This window comes from Macaca thibetana, chromosome 14 (genome assembly GCF_024542745.1).
Source record: "Macaca thibetana thibetana isolate TM-01 chromosome 14, ASM2454274v1, whole genome shotgun sequence".
NCBI classification, from domain to species: Eukaryota; Metazoa; Chordata; class Mammalia; order Primates; family Cercopithecidae; genus Macaca; species Macaca thibetana.
In genome coordinates, this window is record NC_065591.1 from 99912989 (window position 1) to 99936269 (window position 23281).

Consider the following 23281-nt stretch of genomic DNA (forward strand, 5'->3'; position numbering starts at 1 on the left):
GTGCCCACCACCAAGCTCGGCTAATTTTTGCAGTTTTAGTAGAAACGGGGTTTCACCATATTGGCCAGGCTAGTTTCGAACACCTGACCTTAAGTGATCTGCCTGCCTCAGCCTCCCAAAGTGCTGGGATTATAGACGTGAGCCACTGCACCTGGCTTATTTTTGATAAGATAGTGAGGGAATGCCTCTGAGGAGATGGTATTTGAGGTAAGACCAGAATGAAGCAAGGGAGCAAGTCATGTACATATTTAGAAGGCTGTTCCTTCTAGAGGGAACAGCCAGTGTGAAAGCACAGAGTCAGGATGTGCTTGGCAAGGAATATGGATGTGATACAAAGATTTGAATATTGTTGGTGAATGTGGTTAAGATACATAACGAGAGAATTCTTTTTAATATGTCTAGTTAAGTACAAATGAGAACCTCATTAAGAACTTGTCAATTTTTCATTGGGTTGATAGAAATTGCGCTCTTGAAAGGCACATCTAAGAGGGACATGAACCTTAGAGCGGCCTTCCCCTACTTCAGTGTACTGTTCTAGAGAGGTGGTTGCATTTGACACAGCCTAGGGAGAAAACGAATTTCAGCGGTGTCTCTGTTGGTCATGGGAAGGAATGGGAGAGGGAATAATGGACTAATCAGTAACTATAAAACTTTATGATACATGTAAATGGTAGAATCTTTCATGTTCTATGAAAATAAATGATTGAACAATTACCATAATCTGGAGGTAATGTATGTTAAATAAAACTTCTAAAAGGAAGTGGCAGCTCAGGATAAATTTTGATCAGTCATTTTTCAGTGGATTAGAGGAGGGGAATATTACACTGCTGGAAGGTAGAAAGAGGATACTAGGCATCTTTCTAGTAAAAAGAGAGGTTTTGTTTTTGTTTTTGTTTGTTTTGAGAGGAGGTTTAACTCTCACACAAGCTGGAGTGCAGTGGCATGATCATGGCTCGCTTCAGTCTTCATCTCACAGGCTCAAGCGATCCTCCCACTTCAGCCTCCTGAGTGGCTGAAACTACGGGCATATACCACACTAGGCCTGGCTAATTTTTTATAGGGATGGGATCTCACCATATTGCCCAGACTGGTCTCTACTCCTGAGCTCCAGGGATCTTCCTGTGTAGGCCTCCCAAAGTGCTGGGATTACAGGTACGAGCAAAAGAGCCAGTCAGCCAGAGAGGTTTTTCTTTCCTTTTCTCTTTTCTTTTTCTTTTTCTTTTCCTTTTCTGTTGAGACAGGGTCTGACTCTGTCCCCCAGTCTGGAGTACAGTGGTGCAATCAGCTCCCTGCAGCCTTGACCTCCTCAGGCTCAGGTGTTCCTCCCACCTCATCCTCCCACAGCTGCAACACCATCATGCCCAGCTCATTCAAAAAAATTTTTAGAGACAGGGTTTTGCCATGTTGCCCAGATCTGGATTTCCTGGGCTCAAGCAATCTATCCCGTTCTCCCAAAGTGCTGGGATTACAGTCATGAGGTACCATGCCTACCTGAGGTTTCTCTTAATAAATATTTTGCCTAGTGTCCTGGTGAACCCAGGTGTCATTAAAAGCCATTTGCCTCCTGCCTTGGTTAGTAGGTGGAGGAAATAGATGCCTGATACACTCTGTAAAGAAAGCAGGGCTGGGTGCAGTAACTCACGCCTGTAATCCCAGTGATTTGGGAGGCCAAGGTGAGAATATTCCTTGAGGCCAGGAGTTTGATACCAGCCTGGGCAACCCCATTTGTACAAAAAACAAACAACAACAACAACAAAAAAAAGCAGGATACAGCTCAGGTTAAAACTTTGGTCAGAGGCTGGATGCAGTGGCTCATGCCCAACACTTTGGGAAGCTGAGGCAGGAGGATCACTTGAGGCCAGGAGTTGGAGACTAGACTGGGCAGCATAGCAAGACCTACCATCTCTACAAAAATAAAAATTAAAAAAAAAGTTGGTCATATCCATGGAGTACATACAAATAGTATCAAAGGTAATTGATCTGTGTAACTGGAGTTTGTTCATTCCATAAAAATCTGAGCATTTATGGTGGACTGGATACCATTTTAAATGTCAGTTAGGCTGGGCACAGTGGCTCACACCTGTAATCCAAGCACTTTGGGAGTTGAGGTGGGTGGATTACCTGAGCCCAGGCAGGAGTTTTAGACCACCCTGAACAACATGGTGAAACTCGTCTCTACAAAACAATAAAAAAAATACCTGGGGGTGGTGGTGTACAGTTGTAGTTCTAGCTACTCAGGAGGCTGAGTTGGGAGACTTGCTTGAGCCCAGGAGACTGAGGCTGCAGTGAATTGAGATTGCACCACTGCACTCCAGACTGGGCGACAAAGCAAGACCCTGTCTCCAAAAAAAAAAAAAAAAAAAAAACTATCAGTGAATATGACAAAGTTCTTAGACTTTGGAGCTTATATCCTGTTGGATGAATACTGACACTAAAGACATAAAGAATACACTTGCATAGTTTTTGCTGGTAATTAGGGTAGTAGCGAGAACAACATGATAAGATGTTCAAGGCCAGATGCGGAGGCTCACGCCTGTAATTCCAGCATTTTGAGGAGCCCAGGTGGGAAGATCGCATGAGCCCAGGAGTTCAAGACCAGTCTGGGCAACATAGTAAGAGCTCGTCTCTACAAAATATTTAAGAATTATCCAGGCATGTTGGTACATGCCTATAGTCTCAGCTGCATGGGAGGCTGAGGAGGAGGATTGCTTGAGCACAGAAGATCAAGGCTGCAGTAAGCAATGTTCATGCTACTGCCCTCTAGCCTGGGCGACAGAGTGAGACACTTGTCTCAAAAAAAAAAAGTGTTCGGAAGGTGGAGCCACTATTTTCCTCACTTATTTACAACAGAAAATAATTTTCCCCAAAAAACTGCGTTTGACTGTTTTTTGTTGAATGTTCTTTCTCTGCCACATGTTGACATTTCAGCCAAATCCCATAGCTTTCCTGCGCTTTTCTTAAAAGTCTGTTTATTCCAAATTAAAATTACAGTTGCATAGCCACTCAGAGTGTCTCTTCTACCATCTGAAGACTTTGTCTCTGGTTGTGCAGAGAGGAATGGAGGAAGGGCGTTTTTCTTAGATTGGTTTGGGAGGCCTCTCTGAGGTGACATTGGAACTGAGACCTGAATGATCTACATTCTAAGGCAAAGGTCTTAAGGTGCAGTGATGAGCTTGGCCTGTTTGAGGAATACCTTTAAAAGGTTGCTGTGGGCCGGTCGCGGTGGCTCACGCCTGTAATCCCAGCACTTTGGGAGGCCGAGGCGGGTGGATCACGAGGTCAGGAGATCGAGACCACGGTGAAACCCCGTCTCTACTAAAAATACAAAAAATTAGCGGGGCACGGTGGCGGGCGCCTGTAGTCCCAGCTACTCGGAGGCTGAGGCAGGAGAATGGCGTGAACCCAGGAGGCGGAGCTTGCAGTGAGCCGAGATTGCATCACTGCCCTTCAGCCTGGACGACAGAGTGAGACTCCGCCTCAAAAAAAAAAAAAAAAAAAGGTTGCTGTGGCTGGAACGTAGTGAGAATTACTGGTATTCAAATATATATAATCAGCCCTCAGTATTCATGAGTTCCATGTCTATGGATTCAACCAACCAAAGATTAAAGATACTCAGAAAAGGCCAGGCGCAGTGGCTCATGCCTATAATCTCAGCACTTTGGGAGGCTGAGGCAGGCAGATCACCTGAGGTCAGGAGTTCAAGGCCAGCCTGGCCAACATGGTGAAACCCCATCTCTATTAAAAAAACACAAAAATTAGCTGAGCGTGATGGCACATGCCTGTAGTCGCAGCTACTCGGGAGGCTGAGGCAGGAGAATCATGTGAACCCAGGAGGCAGAGGTTGCAGTGAGCCGAGATCACTCCATTGCACTCCAGCCTGGGTGACAGAGTGAGACTATATCTCAAAAAAAAAAAAAAAAAAGCAAACGAGAAATATCACATATATGCACTTAGTATGGCACCTGCACACATTTATTTTTATTAAGCCACCTCACTTTTGTTGATATAAGAAAGGTTTTATGAATCCCTAATAGATGCAAGTAGTGTACTTGCAATATAACAGTGGTTATGAGCTCAGCCTCTGGAGCCACACTGCTTAGGTTGGTCTCCAGGTTCTGCCATTTGCTAGCTGTGTGATATTGGGCAAGTTACTTAACATCTCTGTGCCTCAGTTTCTGTATCTATAAATAACAGTAATCTAAAAAAAAAACCTCAGAAAAAAATTGCATCTGTATTGAATATGTACAGATCTTTTTTCTTATAATTCCCTAAACAATACAGTATAGCAGCTATTTTCATAGCATTTACACTATAGTAGGTATTATAAGTAATTTAGAGATGATATAAAGTATATGGGAGGATGTGCATGGGTAATAAGCAAATGCTGTGACATTTTATATCAGGGACTTGAACATCTATGGGTTTTGGTGTCCTGAGGGGTGGGGTGTGATGAGGTGGGTCCTAGAATCATTTCCCCACATATACCAAGGGACAACTGTACAGTAGTTTGATTCTTTTGAATAGTGGGGATTGGCAAATGGGGGTTTAAAATCACATAACTGGGAGCAATAGTGGCTTCATAAACAGTAAGGGAACCCACACATTCAAATAGCTAACCTCATAATTTACATGAATTATCTAAAACATGCCAACTGGCTTCCTTTGGTAAAGTTATTAGAGTGCTATTAATTGGATATACAGTCATTTACTGCATATTGATGTTTTGGTCAACAACGGATCACATACATAATGGTGGTCTTATAGGATTATAGGAGGGGGAGCTAAAAACTTCCTATTGTCTGGAAATCTTTATTGTAGCCCTTATAATGTAGTAGCGCAGTAACATATCACTTGTGTCTGTGGCGATGCTGATGTACTTGAACCTATTGTGCTGCCACTCTTATAAAAGTCGAGCACATATAATTGTATATAGTACATAATCTTTAGATAATAGGATAATAAAATTATTGTTCTCCTAATAATAACAAATGACTGTGTTACTGGTTTTTGTATATCTTAGTCCATTGAGACTGGGTAATTTATAAAGAAAAGATTTATTTGGCCCACAGTTCTGTAGGCTGGTGAGGTCCTCAGCCTGCTTCTACTCATGGCAGAAGGTGAAGGGGATCCTGTGTGTGTAGAGATCACACGGCAAGAAAGGAAGCAGGAGAGCGGGGAGAGGTACCAGACTCTTTTTAATAACCAGCTCTCAGGGAACTAGCAGAGTGAGAACTCACTCACTGCTCACCACCCTGCTCCCACCCCCGCTGGCATTAATCTGTTCATGAGGGATCCACCACCGTGACCCAACACTTTTCGTTAGGCCCGCTTACAATATTGGGGATCAAATTTCAACGTAAGGCTTGGTGGGCAAACATCCAAACTGTAGCAGTCCATTTACGGTTGTATACTTGTTATTGTTTTTTCAGAGTGTGTACCCTCTAACAAATTTAAAAGTTAACTGTAAAATAGCCTCAGTCAGGTCATTTAGGAGGCATTCCAGAAGAAGGCTTTGTTATCATAGATGACAGCGCCATTCAGGATAGTGTTCCTGAAGACTTTCTAGTGGGACAAGATGTGAAGGTTGAAGACAATGGTGGTGATGATCCTGACGCTGTGGAGTCCTAGGCTAGTGTGTGTGTCTGTCTTAGTTTTTAATGAAAAAGTTTAAAAATAAAAAACCTTTTTTTAATAGAAAAGTTTATAGAATAAGGGTATAAAGAAAGTAAATATGTTTGTGCAGCTGTATAATGTGTTTGTGATTGTTTTTGTTTTTTTTTTCTTAAAATAGAGACAGGGTCTCACCATGTTGCCCAGGCTGGTCTCAAACTCCTGAGCTCAAGTGATCCTTGTACCTCAGCCTCCCAAAGGGCTAGGATTAGAGGTGTGAGCCACGGTGCCTGGCCATGTGTTTGTGTTTCAAGATAAGTGTTACTTACAAAAAAGTCAAAAAGTTTTCCAAAAAGAGGAAAGGTTTTTTAAAGTTAAAAAGTTACAATAAGCTTAAATTAATTTATTATTGAAGAAAAATATTTTTGTATAATTTAGCATAGCCTAAGTGTTTATGAAGTGTACAGTAATATATGGTAATGTCCTAGGCCTTCACATGCACTCACCACTCACTCACTGACTCACCTGGAGCATCTTCCAGTCCTGCAGGCTCCATTCATGGTGAGTGCCCGATTTAGGTGTACCACTTTTTATTTTTCATACTGTATTTTTGCTGTACCTTTTCTATGTTTAGATACACAAATACTTACCATTTTGTTCTGTTTGCCTCCAGCTTCAGTACAGTTACATGCTGTATAGGTTGGTAGCCTAGGATAATAGACTATACCATATAGCTTAAGTGTGTAGTAGGCTCTACCATTAGATTTGTTTAAGTACATGCTGTTATTTTCACACAACAATGAAATTGCTTAATGATGCATTTCTCAGAACGTCATTAAGTGACGCATGGCTGTAATCCACAATCAGTGTGGTGGGAACTTCACAAATCTTGAAACAACTAAACTGTGGTTGTGTGGTGTTCAAAATGTTATGGGCATGTAAAAGTAAGGTGATTTTAAAAATGCCATTAATTCTATGGATGCCATTATTTCTTGCTTTTCCTTCAGCTTGTGTTTTCACCTTAGCTTTTCTTAAACCTTTGTCATAAGCAAGATGTAGCAAGATATACAGCAATAATAACATTCTTTGTTTCCTTGTTTTGTTTTTAAATTTTATTTTTATTTTAAATTTTATTTTTCTTACTCTGTCACTCAGGCTGGAGTGCAGTGGCATGATCATAGCTCACTGCAGCGTTGAATTCCTGAACTTAAGCAGTGCTCTTGCCTCAGCCTCTGGAGTAGTAGTCCGCCACTACACCCAGCTAATATTTTATTTTATGTTACGTTGTTATGTTATGTTATGTTAATAAGTTATGTTATGTTATGTTATGTTACATTATGTTATTTTTGTAGAGATGGGTTCTCACCATGTTGCCCAGGCTGGTTTCAAACTCCTGGACTCAAGTGATTCTCCCACCTTGACCACCCACAGTAATGGGATTACAGGCATGAGCCACGCCACCCAGTTATTTATTTATTTTTCAGAGATAGGGTCTCACTTTTGTTCCTCAGTCTGAAATGCAGTGGCATGATCATAGCTCACTGCAGCCTCCAACTCCTGGGCCCAAGCAGTTGTCACGCCTCATCCTCTGGAGTAGCTATGACTGCAGGTGCGCCCCACCATGCCCTTCCATCCTTCTATCTATCTATCGCGCGCTCTCTCTCTCTACCTATATCTGTCTGTCTGTCTGTCTATCCATCTGTCTGCTGTCTGTCTATCCATCCATCCATCCATCCATCCATCCATCCATCCATCCATCCATTCACCCATCCATTCTTAGAGATGGGGTCTTGCTATGATGCCCAGGCTGGTCTTGAAATCCTGGCCTCAAGTGATCCTCCCACCTTGGTCTCCCAAAATGCTGAGATTATATGCATGAGCCCCCTCTGTTTTCTTTTAAACGTTTTCTTTTTTTTTTTTTTTGAGACGGAGTCTTGCTCTGTCGCCCAGGCTGGAGTGCAGTGGCCGGATCTCAGCTCACTGCAAGCTCCGCCTCCCGGGTTCACGCCATTCTTCTGCCTCAGCCTCCCGAGTAGCTGGGACTACAGGCGCCCGCCACCTTGCCTGGCTAGTTTTTTGTATTTTTTAGTAGAGACGGGGTTTCACCGTGTTAGCCAGGATGGTCTCCATCTCCTGACCTCGTGATCCGCCGGTCTCAGCCTCCCAAAGTGCTGTGATTACAGGCTTGAGCCACTGCGCCCAGCCTAAATGTTTTCTTTTAAACATTTGACGTCATTAAAATATTGCCATAATATTGCTTCTATGATTTGATGTGGTATGTTTTTGTCCCATGAGTTATGTAGGGATTTCTGGGTGTTTTCAGGGCAAACCAATCGGTCAACATTTGTATTATTTTGTTGTAGAGTAAGTGAATTATTTAAAAATGATTCCATTTGAATCATTTTGCAAGCCAGTGGATTTTTCTATTTTTGTTTACATTCTTGTGTTTAAACATTCTTAATTTTTAACATGATACCAAATATTATATTTCTACACCATTATATATCTGCTCTTTTACTCATAACCTGGTAAAGTGGGATTGTTACAGATGCACTAATTGCTTGAAAATGCACTCTTAAATTTCAATGGGAGATGTGCATTTTTGTAAGCAATAATATGTTCTAGAAAGATCTGTATAACATCTTATATTTCTGGCTGATAACACCTACCCCCACCCCAAACACTTTTTTTTTTTCTAAGCCAATTAACACAGGACCCAAACACATTTTTAAAAATTAAGTTATTCTTCTGTAATCCACCCTCCCTCCTTGGTTTGGGCAAATGATGGTACAGTATTTAGGCCTGAAGCCTTAGCTCTGTGCTTTTGAGATATAAATTTTCTAACTTTCTCTGAGCCAGTGGTTCAGGACTACAGTGAGCAATGATGGTGCCACTGCACTCCAGCCTAGGTTGACAGCAAGACCCCATTTCTAAAAAAAAGTCAATTATAAAATTGAGTTGTTTTGCTTTTCTTATGGATTTTTTGGTTCTTTACATATTCTGGATGAGAGCCTTTTTTGGATATACATATTAGAAATATCCTTTCCTAGCCTGGTGTGGTGGCTCACGCCTGTAATCCTAGCACTTTGGGAGGCCAAGGCAGGTGGATCACCTGAGGTCAGGAGTTCAAGACCAGCCTAACCAACATGGTGAAACCCCACCTCTACTAAAAATACAAAATTAGCCGGGCATGGCGACGCATGCCTGTAATCCCAGCTACTTAGGAAGCTGAGGCAGGAGAATGAGAATCATTGAACCAGGGAGGCAGAGGTTGTGGTGAGCCAAGATCTTGCCATTGCACTCCAGCCTGGGCAACGAACAAAACTCCGTATTAAAGGAAAAAAAAAAAGGCAATATCTCCTCCACTCTGTGGGCTGCCTTTTCACTACCTTAATGGTGTCTTTTAATGGCTAAAGTTAATTTTAATATAGTGCAGTTTATAAATTTTTTTCTGTTTATGGTTAGTGCTTGGTTTTAAGGTCATATGAACAAGTTCAGATTTCTACTTGTATTAATATTTTATTAGATTTTTAAAAGCAAAAACAAAATTTTAAAATTCTTTTTACAGATTGAGTCTTAAGAATATATCTTGGGTGTCTGGTTCAACTTAGTGTTTGAAAAAAGAAAAAAACAAAGAATATGTACTGGGACCCTTCGGGAGTCCGTGTACTACAGTTAAAGGAACACTATACTAGAATGCGAGTTGCTTGAGGACTTTTCATTTATGTGCGCTGGTGCACAGTAGAGTCTCAGATGTTTATTCAATGAATAAATGTAATAAATGACAAGCTCCCCAAAATAAACTCTTTTATCAGTTTTATTATTTTTGCTTTTTCCTTAAAATTATTTGTTTGGGTTTCAAAAAATACAAGTATTGCTAGAATTTGTTTGAAATTTTTTTCCTTTATAAAAGGAACTGAAAAGTTTAAAGGGAATGTGGTATGAAATTTTTTATTTCAGTGGAAAGAGATATTTAACTTCTTGGAAAACAGTGTCCTCCTCCTCCTCCTACACCATGTTTGGAAAGAAATGTATCCTATGTAGTGATGTTTCCACCATATGGTTTCTAGATAATTGTCACTAAATTTTATAATCATAGGTCTTTGCAGTTTACTCTATAAGCCTGACGAAATTAAGCCAAGGACTGGATCTGGCCCATGGATTAGAAGCCCATTCAAGGCCGGGCGCGGTGGCTCAAGCCTGTAATCCCAGCACTTTGGGAGGCCAAGACGGGCGGATCACAAGGTCAGGAGATCGAGACCATCCTGGCTAACACGGCGAAACCCCGTCTCTACTAAAAACACAAAAAATTAGCCGGGCGAGGTGGCGGCGCCTGTGGTCCCAGCTACTCGGGAGGCTGAGGCAGGAGAATGGCGGGAACCCGGGAGGCGCAGCTTGCAGTGAGCTGAGATCCGGCCACTGCACTCCAGCCTGGGCGACAGAGCGAGACTCCGTCTCAAAAAAAAAAAAAAAAAAAAAAAAAAAAGAAGCCCATTCATTCCTTATCCAGGAAAGGACCAGAGAATAGTTAATTAAGAATGTGGCTTTAATCGAGCTAAATTTCTTGGATTTGATTTCCTGCCCTGCCACTTATTTTGCCTGTAATTTTAGACAAATAATCTAACTTAATCTCAGGTTGTACAGTGTGCATAAAATGTGAATAGGCCAGGCACAGTGATCATGCCTGTAATCCCAGCAGTTTGGGAAGCTGAGGCAGGAGGGCTACTTGATGATTTGAGGCCAAGAGTTTGAACATGCAGTGAGCTGTGATTATGCCACTGCACTCTAGCCTAGGCAACAGAGCAAAATCCTGTCTCAAAAATAATAATAATAAAGGAATAATATCACTGAACACATAGGATAGTTATAAAGATTAATTCATACTTGTAAACTATTTGGAACAGTAAAGCACCTAACACATAATTAGCAGTCAGATATTATAAAGTAAAATAATCACAGCGATGCAGTGGTTTACACATCTACACTGAAGATTATTGTGAAGCTAAATAATAGAAGATACAAATGCTGAACTAAAATGTATTTACAGATGTCAGATATTCAAACCATTCGTGTTCATGGAAATGTAAGGAAAATCAAAAGAAGTATTTTATACAACAAATACCACACGTACAAAATTTGTTGGCCTTTATGATCCCCAATTAGTGAAATGCCATATATTTGCAGTGAAAAAAATAGTAGAAAATCTTGCAGTGAAATGATTAAACAAAGACAATAGAAATGATAGATTTTTGCTAAATTCCATCTTTCCATAATCTGTTTCAAGCATCCTACTTGATGTACCTGGTACCACCCTGTCTTTCTGACTCTCTCTAGTGCTTTTGTTCCCACAGTCCACCTCCATTACTAAAGCCTTCAGCTCACTGACTCTACCAACTTATTGTTTAATGTCTTATATCTGTGGTTTATAGTTTTCATCAAATTAGACAACATTTTTGCATTTTTCTTCAAATATTCACTATACCCTTACATCAAGATTCCAATTATGTGTAGGTTAGGTCATTTGATGTTCCACAGCTTACTGATATTCATTTAAAAAATATTTTATTTCTGTGATGTTCATGCCTTCCCCTACCTTTTTGGTCATATGGAATATGTATAATAGCTGACTTAATGTCCTTGTTTACTGAATGTAACACCTGTGTCATTCTGGGTCAGCTTCTTTTGATGTTTTTTTTTCCTCTTGGTGATAGGTTATATTTTCCTGTTTCTTTGCATGCTTGGTAGTTTTTAACTGGATGTCAGACACTGTGAGTATATGTTTTAGGGGCCTGATTTTAAACATTTTCTCTAAATAGTTTTGGATTTGGCTGTGATTCAGTTAGGTAGCTTGGAATCAGTTTGATCCTTTTGAAGCTTACCTTTAAGTTTTGTTAGAGTGTGTCCAGAATACCACTCAGAGTAGGGCTACTTTGGCTCCACTGTAGACTCAGTAACTTTCTGTGGACTCTACCCAATACCTGGCACTTTAAGGAGTGTTTCCACTCTGGCTGGTGGCAACACTAACTGTTTCTGGCCCTGTGTGTGCTCTGCTGATTGTTCTGCCCGTCCCTTCCTAATGGTTCTTCCCCCATCTCATATAGTTTTCTCACACCCAGGTACAGGTTAGTACTCAGCCACAGGCTGCAAGGGCCTTCTCTATAAATATCCAGAACTCCCTTGGTGCCACGAATTCTAGTCACCTCAGCCTTTTCAAACTCTGAACTCTGTCTCTTAAACGTAGTGAAACCACCAGCCGCTGTTTGGGTTTACCCTCCTTGAGATGAGGCCTGGAGACACTCTTCTAGGCAGTATGTTTGGACATTTGTAGCACTCACCTCATTTGTTTTTCTTTTCTCAGGAAGCACTGTCCTGCCCTGCCTTTTGGTTTTCTAGTTGTTTAGGCAGGAGGGAAAATCTGGTTCCTGTTATTCTGTCATGATTGGAAGCAGAAGTCTCTTTCTCTTTTCATCTTGAAGTCCATTTTCTCCCCCTTACCCAACAAAAATTCTCTTCTCAATCATTATAATCATTCTCTTCAATACACCTTTCACTTCCTTGCCCCTGTCTTACTCCGCTTGGGAAAAGTGTTCAGCCCTGGTCAAATCTGTCTCCACTTTTCAGTGCCAGTACCTGACAGCTGAATGTCACTGGACAAAAAGACACAGCCATGCTGTTTGCACCTTAAATTCATGACCACAGTGAGGCCAGTCATACTGCATTTCCAGAGTCACTTGTTCTTCCACTTTCCTAGATGTATTTTTCACATCTTTTCTATCAACATTCTGGCATTTCCTCCCCCATCTTCTCAGGCATTGTCCTTATTTCCACATCACTGGGAAATTAAAGCAATAAAATATGAACTTCTCAGTCATATGACATCTATCCTCGTACCAGCCCCTACATGGACATTCTTTTGCCTTCTCCTCTTAGCCTGTAGTCACTTCCTCCACGTACGCACTAGATCCCATTCCCTCTTGCCTACCCAGTGTAATTTAAATTCACTAGCAGTTTCTCTCCCTTTCCCCACATCATTAACATTTCATTATATCCTGGAACGTTCCTATCAGCATACAATCATACTGTATCCTAGCTTTAAAAAATTATTATTTTGGCCAGGCGTGGTGGCTCATGTTTGTAATCCCAGCACTTTGGGAGGCCGAGGCGGGTGGATCACGAGGTCAGGAGTTCAAGACCAGCCTGGCCAATATGATGAAACCCTGTCTCTACTAAAAATACAAAAATTGGTTGGGCGTGGTGGCGGGCGCCTATAGCCCCAGCTACTCGGGAGACTGAGGCAGGAAAATCACTTGAACTCAGGAGGCGGAGGTTGCAATGAGTGGAGATCACGCCACTGCACTCCAGCCTGAAGGACAGAGCGAGACTCCGTCTCAAAAAAAAAAAAGAAATTATTATTTTTTTACTTCCTCTCGCCCTATCAATTACCACGCCAATTCTTTGCTCTCTTACATAGAAAAAATTGTGAAGGAAGTTGTCTGTACTCTTTCCAGTTTTCCTCTTCTCTATTTATTTTTGTTTTTATTTACTTATTTATTTTCTGAGATAAGGTCTCACCGTCGCCCAGGCTGGAGTGCAGTGGCACCATCATGGCTCACTGCAACCTCCACCTCCAAGCCTTAGTAGCTGAGATTATAGGTGCCACCATGCCCGGCTAATTTTTTTTTTTTTTTTTTCCTTTGGGACAGTCTCCCTCTGCTGCCCAGGCTGGAGTACAGTGGCACAATCTCGGTTCACTGCAACCTCCGCCTCCCAGGTTCAAGCAATTCTCCTGCCTCAGCCTCCCAAGTAGCTGGAATTACTGGGGCTCACCATCACACCTGGCTGGTTTTTGTATTTTCAGTAGAGACACGGTTTCACCATGTAGGTCAAGCTGGTCTTGAACTCCTGACCTCAAGTCATCCACCCACCCCCGGCCTCCCAAAGAGCTGGGATTACAGGTGCGAGCCACCGTTTCCGGCCAAATTTTTTGTATTTTTGGTAGAGACAGGGTTTTGCCATGTTGCCCAGGCTGGTCTCGAACTCCTGGGCTCAAGTGATCTGCCCGCCTCGGCCTCCCAGTTTTGGGAATTACAGGCGTGAACCATTGTGCCTGGCTCCTCGTTCTCTCTTAATTCCACTCTTTATTCCACTCTAACCTGGGTTTTGTCCTTACTACTCTGCAAAAACTTCTGTGGACAAACTTTCAGTGATTTCCATATTGCTGTTTCAGTGGTTATCTTACCTAATCTGTCAGGAGAATTTCTTAAAATTGATTATTCTGTCTTTCCGATATACTTTATTCACTTTTTGTCCAGAATACCATACTTTTGGTTTTCTTGCCACCTGTGCTGTGGTTGCTCTTTCTGTCTCCTTTGCTAGTTCTTACCCCTCTCTCCACCTCTTGATGTTGGATACCTAAGACCTCACGCTTGGGTCTCTGTCTTTATTTATCACTTCTCTCACAGTGATCTCATCCAATAACAGGTTTTAAAACCTATTTGTATTCTGATGACTTCAAGTTTTTATTTTCTGATAGGCCTTTTAAATTCTAGATTTCCATATTGAACTGCCTATTCAACATTTTCACATGAATATCTAATAGATACGTTAAATGTAATACATCTAAAACCAGTCTCACAAGCTTTCCATCATAAGCCTGTCAAATCTTCTTTTATTCTAGTTGATGGTAGTGCCACACTTACTGGACAAAAGCCTTAAAGTTATGCTTTACTCCATTTTCTCATATCTCAGATGCTTACTGTCAGGAAGTCCTATTAGTACCACCTCTTGGGCATCTGAAATCGAACCACTTCTCGTACCTCCATTGCTATCACCTCAGTCCAGGTCACCATCAGTGCTTTCTAATCCTACACCCAGTTTTAACCCTTGCACCTTATAGTGCATTCTCAACATAGTAATGAGGTAGATTTTAAAATGTAAATAATATTATGACACTTCAGGCCAGGCGTGGTGGATCACGCATGTAATCCCAGCACTTTGAGAGGCTGAGGTGGGCTGATCACGAGGTCAGGAGTTCAAGACTAGCCTGGCCAACGTGGTGAAACCCTGTCTCTACTAAAATACAAAAATTAACTGAGCGTGGTGGTGCGCATCTGTAATCCCAGCTACTCAGGAGGCTGAGGCAGGAGAATTGCTCGAACCCAGTAGGCAGAGGTTGCAGTGAGCCGAGATCGTGCCATTGCACTCCAGCCTGGGCAATAGAGTAAGACTCCGTCTCAAAAAAAAAAAAAAAAAAAGATTATGATGCTTCTTGCCCAGGGTCTTTTAATGGCTCTTCATCTCACTTATAGTAGAAACCAAAGGCTTTATAATGGCCTTCAGGGTCCTACAAGATTCTGCTCAGTAATATCCAGTAAGCTAAGTTACTTCAATGACCTTATCTGCTCTCTCCGCTTTCTTTACTTTGCTCTACCTTGAATATATTAAGCATGCTTCTACCTTAATGTTCTTTGCATTGGCTGCTTTCTCTGCCTAGAATACTCTTTTTTCCAGATATTCCCCCATTGCCAACTCCCTGTTGACTTCCTGCGGCCCATCTGTGTGAGAAGAGTGCTTATGAGGGGATTAGTTGTGCTGTAAGGAGTGAAGGATAGAGGGGCAGGAGTATGGCAAATGTTGAAGTTCTCTAAAGAGCCAGTGAATGAGAGAATTCTAGACTTACTAGCGACTGTTGAGTCCAGCCTATTTGTTATTCTGAATAATAATGAAGGAATTCAAGAAACTTTGTAGCAAGTTAATAGAGATGAGGCAGCCTTCAGTCAGTCAGTGAAAATGTATGTAAATCAAGGTTCATAGTCTGAAGATTCCTTTCTTATTAATAAGGCATTCTCTTTTGTAGATACTGGATTTGGTGTCCCGCCGCTTAGTTATGATTTAATGATATGCTCTTCAGATTAATAGAGAATAGGTCAAAGAACTACTTGAGCATCATTTTTGGAATCTATTATAAAAGTTTAATAGAAAACATTTAATTATTAAATTCCTTTTAAAATTGAGTATTAGAGGAAAGAGTTTATTATGTGTTCCATCAAAAGGGAGAGCAAAAATATGTTCCCTGGTACTTAACAATGTCTGTTAGGTGATTTCAGAGCCTAACCAGTGTTTAATTTATCTCTAGTATCTCTCTACTGTGGTCCTCTGCATCTTTTTTTATTTTAATTGCAGGACTTACACTATGTTTAATTTTATAATTAAAATTAACAAAAGTGCTTGTAGAAGTAGACTTAGTTGAAATTAGAAAGTATCCTCTTATGAAGAGAGTATTCTGTTTCTCCATGTCAGTCAAGAAAAGTGAGTTCTTTCCATGGTTCTTTCATGTTTGTTCATTTGCACACCTTTTCCTCGTAGGGAAGAATAAAAGAAGAAAATGAGGGTTACAGGAAAATAATAAAAAGTAGAAAAAGTAATGTGAGGCCAGGCATAGAGTTAGTATACAAAGTATATGCCACAGGATCGTAATTCTGACTCTGAATTTCCCAGTAGCCAATACTAAGAGGAGAGTGAAGTTACTTACATGATTCATTTAAGTCCATAAGGTAAAAAGAAACTAGTTGTTCAGGAAAGAAGCATAGCTAATACCAGTACTAAGTTTTTAGTGGATATCTCCCATGGGTCCTTATAATAAGAATACAGTGTCTGGGTGCGGTGGCTCACACCTGTAATCCTAGCACTTTGGGAAGCCAACATGGGTGGATCACCTGAGGTTGAGAGTTTGAGACCAGCCTGATCAACATGGAGAAACCCTGTCTCTACTAAAAATACAAAATTAGCCAGGCGTGGTGGTGCATGCCTGTAAAATTACTTGGGAGGCTGAGGAGGAGAATCGCTTGAACCCGGGAAGCGGAGGTTGCAGTGAGTTTAGATCACGCCACTGCGCTCCAGCCTGGGCAACAAGAGCGAAACTCTGTCTCAAAAAAAAAAAAAAGAATACACTGTGATAGAAGCAGGCACCTGGAACAAGACAGTGTATTAACTTTCAGAATGAACTATGTTTGCGAATATAAGCAGCATTCGTAAGAGTATGATGTAAATGTGTGGTTCTTAAGCTAGTTTGGGTCATAGTCCATCTAACATTTTTATCATGAATTTGATAAACATGCAGATTGTGGACCAACTTCAAGAGATTCTGATCCAATAGGCCTGAGGTAGGTTTTAGGAATCTATATGTGTAATCACCACCTCAGATGATTTTCACGTAGGTTGTTGTCAGATCATACGTTGAGAAACTGTTTCAGTGTTATAATTTCAGGGAGTTTGCATATTCCACACAATCACTATATGCATTTCAGGTTCTTAACCTGAGCAATATCCTCAACAGATTTGTATAATTGAAAAATAATCATGAGTCTAGGCCTAGTGGCTCATGCCTGTAATTCTAGCGCTTTGGAAGGCTGAGGAGGGCGGATCACATGAATCCAGGAGTTCGAGACCAGCCTGGCCAACATGGCGAAACCTCGTCTCTACTAAAAATACAAAAATTAGCCAGGTGTGATGGTGCATGTCTAATCCCAGCTGCTCGGAGGCTGAGGCATCAAAATCACCTGACCTTGGGAGGCAGAGGCTATAGTGAGCCAAGATTATGCCACTGCACTCCAGCCTGGGCAACAGAACGAGACTCTGTCTCAAAAAAAAAAAAAAAAAAAAGGACAGTCATGAGTTTCATAGGGTGTTTGGTGCTGGTGTACTAGAAAATTAGGTTTTACATTTAAGTCTTTAATCCATCTTGAGTTAATTTTTGCATATGGTGTAAGAAAGGTGTCTGGTTTTACTTTTCTGCATATGGCTAGCCAGTTATCCCAGCACCATTTATTGAATAGGGAGTCCTTTCTCCGTTGCTTGTGTCAGGTTTGTTGAAGATCAGTTAGTTGTAGGTGTGTGGTCTTATTTCTGGGCTCTATTCTGTTCCATTGGTCTATGTATATGTTCTTGTATCAGTACCGTGCTGTTTCTTGGTTACTGCAGTGCTGTAGTATAAAGACACATGTACACATATGTTCATCACAGTACTATTCATTCTAACAAAGACGTGAAATCACCCCCAATGCCCATCAGTGATAGACTAGATAAAGAAAATGTGGTACATACACACCATGGAATAGTATACAGCCATTAAAAAAAACGAGATCATGTCCTTTGCAGGGACATGGATGGAGCTGGAGGCCATTTTCCTTACCAAACTAATGCAGGAACAGAAGACTAAATACTGCATGTTCTTGCTTATAAGTGGGAGCTAAATGATGAGAACACATGGATACATAGAGGAAACAACACACACTAGGGCCTACCAGAGGGTGAAGGGTGGGAGGAGGGAGAGGATCAGGAAAAATAATCAGTTAATCCTAGGTAATGAAATAATCTGTACAACAAATCCCCATGACACAAGTTTACCTTTGTAACAAACCTGCAAATCCTACACATGTACCCCTAAACTTAAAAGTTAAAAAAAAAAAAAGAAAATTAATGACTTTTGTTGAAATTTATTGGCCAAAATAAATCAGATGGTCCTAGTTCAGTGGCTCACTCCTATAACCTCAGCATTTTGGGAGACCGAGGTGAGTGCGCACGTGTAGTCCCAGCTACTTGGGAGGCTGAGGCAGGAGAATTGCTTGAGCCGAGGGAGTCAAGGCTATAGTTAGCTATGATCACTCCACTGCACTCCAGCCTGGGTGACAGAGCAAGACCCTGTCTCAAAAACAAACAAAAAACAAATCACATGGTCACACTTAACTTGAAAAGGAGTATTAAACTAATGACTAACACATATGGGGTCTCTCTCTCCCTTTGTTTTTGGTAATGTAATTGATTATTTTTTTCCTAATATTGCCCTAGTTTTACATTCCAGAGATAAACTGTGTGATTATGAGGTCTGATTGTTTTGATATGACACTTGTTTGATTTGATAATATTTATTTAGATTTTTGCATCTTTCTTCTCTGGTAAGATTGGCCTAGACTTTCCATTTCTTACGCTTTTCTCAACAGTTCAGTGTCCGGGTTTTTTGTTAGCATTATCAAAGGAGATGGGGATTTTTCTGTTTTCTTTTTCTCCTCAGTTTTCAGAGTTTATATAGATTTCCAATATACTTTTTGGGAGGAGTTTAGGACAACTACAAAAATAGACCATACAGACTCCATATAAGACCACTCTCACTTCTGACACCAACTGTTAGGTTGGGGGATTCCCAAAACCACTCTCAGGTTTGATAATTCATTAGAAAGGCTCATAGCGTTTAGTGAAAGCTGTTGTACCCATAGTTACGATTTGTTACAGGGAAAGGATTTGGATAAGATCAGCCAAAGGAAGAGACTCATAGGGCAGAGTTTAGGAGGGGTCCAAATACAGAGCTTATCTTGCTCTCTTCCCATGTGGTCAGGACACATTTCTCTCCCGGCATCAATGTGTGACAGTATGCATGAGTACCACCAAATAGGGAAGCTTACTCAACCTTTACTGTCGAGTTTTTGTAGAGGTTATTCACATAGGTGTGATTGATTAATTGCTCACAGGGATTTCAGTCTCCATGTTGACTGACCCTATGTGACCCCAGACCCCTATCTCAAGTTACATTGTTCGTCTTTCCGATTGGTCAGCCTCCACCTAGGATTATATAGGTGTGGACAGTCCCCTCCCTGAATTGCATTATTAGCCTATCCAGTATGACCCAAGGCCTCCCAGACAAAGACACACTTTTTAGACGTAACTTTCTAAGTGTCCAGAGATTATCTACTAGAAGCCAAGAGGAAAGACCAGACTGTCTCTTTGGACAAGGCCAAATTCTTCACTAGACACATTTGTACAATTAATTTTTCTCTTTTATGATTGTCTTCCTGTGATTCCTCAATAACAGATTAAGCCTGTAGGGATTCCATTATGGAAAACTGGTTCATTTAAATTTGAGCCCTTCATTTCTCTAGCTGTCTCATAAAAATTACAGGATACTTTTTATTTAACTGCATTTAAATTAAACTCCCTTTTATCTTTTTTTTCCCCCCCAAGAATAAAGGTTCTCTTCAATTTGAAGACAAATGGGATTTTATGCGCCCGATTGTTTTGAAGCTTTTACGCCAGGAATCTGTTACAAAACAGCAGTGGTTTGATCTGTTTTCGTAAGTACCCAGTTTGCTAACATAAAGTAAATTTTGGTGATGTCTTTCCATACCCAAATGGAATGTGTAACTCTAGGTTGTTCTGTTTACCTATTAAATAGTATTACTAGTTATGCTGAGGGTCTCCAAAACCTCTCCCAGGTATGATGATTTGCTAAGGGGCTCGCAGGACCAAACATACAATCATACTCACAACTATGAGTCATTACAGTGAAAGGATCCAAAGCAAAATCAGCAAAGGGAAAAGGTACATGGGGTGAAGTGCAGGAAAAAACAAGCACAAGCTTCCAAGAAGAGTCTTTTCCCAGGGGAGTCACACAGGACACACTTATTTTTTCCAGCAGTGATGGACAGCGTGTGATATGTTGTCTACCAGAGAAGCTTATTGGAGACTTGGTACTCAGGGTTTTTATAGGGGTGGTCACATAGGCAGTCTCTTTCAACATGTACCAAAATCAGTGTAAACCATATTGTTTATATAAACAGTTTAAGTACAGTAAGCCACTGTTATTTCAGGAAAGTTTTATTTAAGTGTAGGAAACTGTTGACCATTCAAATTCTCAGATGCCAGCCAAGGGCTAATCTTACAAGCAGGCATTTCTAGGGGATGCAGTCTCGGGTGCTGGTTTAACTTTTTGCCATTGGCCAAATTGTCTTTACAGCAGAATTATGTCAGCATTCCCCCATGTAGCAGGGCAAGACCAACCTGTAGTATTGGTCTGAGTTGCCTCTAACCCTTTTTTTTTTTTTGAGATGGAGTCTTGCTCTGTTGCCCAGGCTGGATTGCAGGGGCGCCATCTTGGCTTACTGCAACTTCTGCCTCCCAGGTTCAAGTGATTCTCGTGCCTCCGCGTCCTGAGTAGCTGGGATTACAAGTGTGCGCCACCATGCCTGCCCAATTTTTGTATTTTTAGTAGAGTCAAGGTTTCTCCATGTTGTCCAGGCTAATCTTAAACTCCTGACCTCAGGTGATCTGCCCGCCTTGGCCTCCCAAAGTGCTGGGATTACAGGCATGAGCTACCACGCCTGGCGAGTTATCCCTTTTTAGGGGTCCTGGATTTAGCCAGTTAAACTCCATTAATCATAAAGTTTATCTTAAAAAACCATGTGGCTTTCTCTTTCAGTTCTGTATAGGCCTTTTTTTAACATGGTCAACTCAGGCACAATTGTCAACTCAGGCACAGTATAACTCAGGGCATTAAGTTGAAGCGGACCTGAAAGCCTTCCAGGATTGAGACAGTGCCATGCTAGGGTACATACACTAACAAATATAATCCCAGAGAGCACATGTAGTTCTCCTAGAAACAAAAAGATTAAAATTGTTAAGATACCCCAAGCAAGATATTAGTCAGGTAGTACAGGTTAACAAGGCCCCCCCATGGCCTCCCACCGTGGGACCTTATATTCTGGGGTTCCCAATTCAGTGTAGTTGATTTATAATTCAGTTCAGGCCTTGGTTTCAGATGGACTGCCTGAAGGCAGTTAGTTCCAAACAGGAGGTGTTCTACATGGAAAGTGCAGAAGCTTGAGGCTGTTCTTTGCCATCTCATAGTTGGTGCTGTTAGGTGTGATTGTAAGTTCACCAGTTTGAATTAAAAGGACTCGTGGCAGCTTGGAAAGGCAACCCTGAGAGATTTCCTTTAGGAAAAGGGGGAAAGCTTTCAGGAATAGTTGTGAGAAGCAAAAATAATTAATCTCCTCCTCCTCCACTGTCCCTTCCCAGATGCTAGGTTTTGTTTTTTCTTCCTTATAAAATCAGTGTATCCCTTTCAGTAATGAAAATTTCGTGTCTTCTCCATCATCCAGATCTGCATGAGGGACAAAAGTTTTTTTTACTAAAAACATTTGTATACAACTTAATTAAAAAGACATACAATATTTAGGAAATGGTCAGGATGAAATCCTGGATTTTTAAAACTTTTCAAAATGGGCTTATGTTATCTCCCTTTTGTCCTGATTATGTATCTAGTGGGTAGCCTAGAAAATAGCAGTTCCTTTCTGGGGACAGCTGCATTTAGTAACCAGACTGACTTACTAAGGTGTGTGTGTACCAGGAGGGGTGACAGGAAAGAGAGAAATAGAGTCAGGTTATTAAATCTGTTGCTGCAAACTGCAACCAATCCGGAAAGGCAAACAGAAGTCAATAGCAGTGAGACATCTCAAGAAGGGGTCAAAATCTAATCTGTAAGAAGTGGGCGAAGGGGCTACACTCTTGTGATGTGCCCTCTCCCAACTACAGCTTTTGGTAGGAACCACCAGTTGGGAATACTGTTAGTCTCCATATCAGATATATAAGACCAATCAGCAGCTTCATCTTGGATAGTCCCATCAGAGAATAAGCCTTTTTCTTTGGGTGTCTGTGAGTGGTTGAGGTGGTCCAGCCAGAATCCATGATGTTTTCATGGTTTCTGGCTCCACAAGAGGATATCTTTTAAGTCTTCAGTAATCTTTGGCGGCCAAAGTGGCTTACACCTATAATCCCAGAACTTTGGGAGGCCGAGACAGGATGATCACTTGAGCCCAGGAGTTCAAGACCAGCCTGGGCAACATAGTGAGACCCTGTCTCTTAAAAAAAAAAAAATTATCTGGGTGTGGTGGCACACGCCTGTAGTCCCATCTAATTGAGAGCTGAGGTGGGAGGATTGCTTGAGTCTTCAGGCAGATTGCTTGCTGCATTGAGGCTGCAGCAAGCTGTGACTGTGCCACTGCACTCCAGGCTGGGTGACAGAGTGAGACCTTGTCTCAAAAAAAAAAAAAAAATTGAGGCAAAGTCCTGTTTATTGAGTATATGCCTGCTTTTGGTTCAGCACAGCTCGTGTTGAGGTTCAAATAGCCTGGTAGCAGTGTCAGGTTTCAGCCTAGCGTCAGATCCAGGTAGTTGAGATCTGTGATTTCAGGATTCCAAAACAGTTAGTGTCTTGTCTTTGGCAGGAGCAAAGCCAAGATACTGCAGGCTCGCAGTCATATTTCAAGTCCAAGTGATCAGCAAGACTATCCTAAGTCCTTTTTACCTTGTCTTAGGATCCAACTTGATCTGCCCAAAAATATGCACATACGGCTGGAAAATCATCAGCTTCTAAGGGTCAGACATCTAATTTTACAAGAATTCAATAACAATGAAAAACTGCATTTAAAATTCCAAAAGTGTATTTCCTTCATCTGGAGATTTCCTTTGTTTTCATGTTGTCTCTCTTTTTCCCCGGGCATCAGTAGTTCAAAAAGTCATAGTAAATATCATCCGTTGTGGAAACTTATTCTGTTCCCAATACTCAGAGTTTAAATTCCAGTCCCTTCAGCAGAAAAAAGCAAGAAGTTTTGTCTCACTAATTTTTCCTGATTGGGACAGTCCCTTTAGCATTTGTGAAATGACTAGCAGCATATTACATCTTATGTCAGTTTTGATTATACATCTAGATGCAGTAGCTGCAAAGTACAAAGTCATCTCTTAACCCCCCCACCACATTTTTCCCTTATTTTAAATTTATGTATTTATTTATTGAGACGGAGTCTTGCTCTGTTTCCCAGGCTGGATTGCAGTGGCACAATCT

General features: G+C 41.2%; 4 protein-coding genes across 4 annotated transcripts in view; 2 read left to right on the forward strand and 2 right to left on the reverse strand.

The window, feature by feature from the left end:
* The window catches only part of ACAT1 (acetyl-CoA acetyltransferase 1), a 976528-nt gene that overhangs the window by 836067 nt on the left and 117180 nt on the right, over positions 1-23281 (forward strand). The gene's annotated exons all lie outside the window — the stretch shown is intronic.
* CWF19L2 (CWF19 like cell cycle control factor 2) overlaps positions 1-23281 on the reverse strand; it is an 808601-nt gene that overhangs the window by 669008 nt on the left and 116312 nt on the right. The gene's annotated exons all lie outside the window — the stretch shown is intronic.
* The window catches only part of POGLUT3 (protein O-glucosyltransferase 3), a 603612-nt gene that overhangs the window by 134530 nt on the left and 445801 nt on the right, over positions 1-23281 (reverse strand). The gene's annotated exons all lie outside the window — the stretch shown is intronic.
* The window catches only part of CUL5 (cullin 5), a 106036-nt gene that overhangs the window by 8097 nt on the left and 74658 nt on the right, over positions 1-23281 (forward strand). Inside the window, 1 exon segment of the mRNA XM_050758692.1 lies at positions 19624-19733. Coding sequence (XP_050614649.1) covers positions 19624-19733 — 110 coding nt within the window.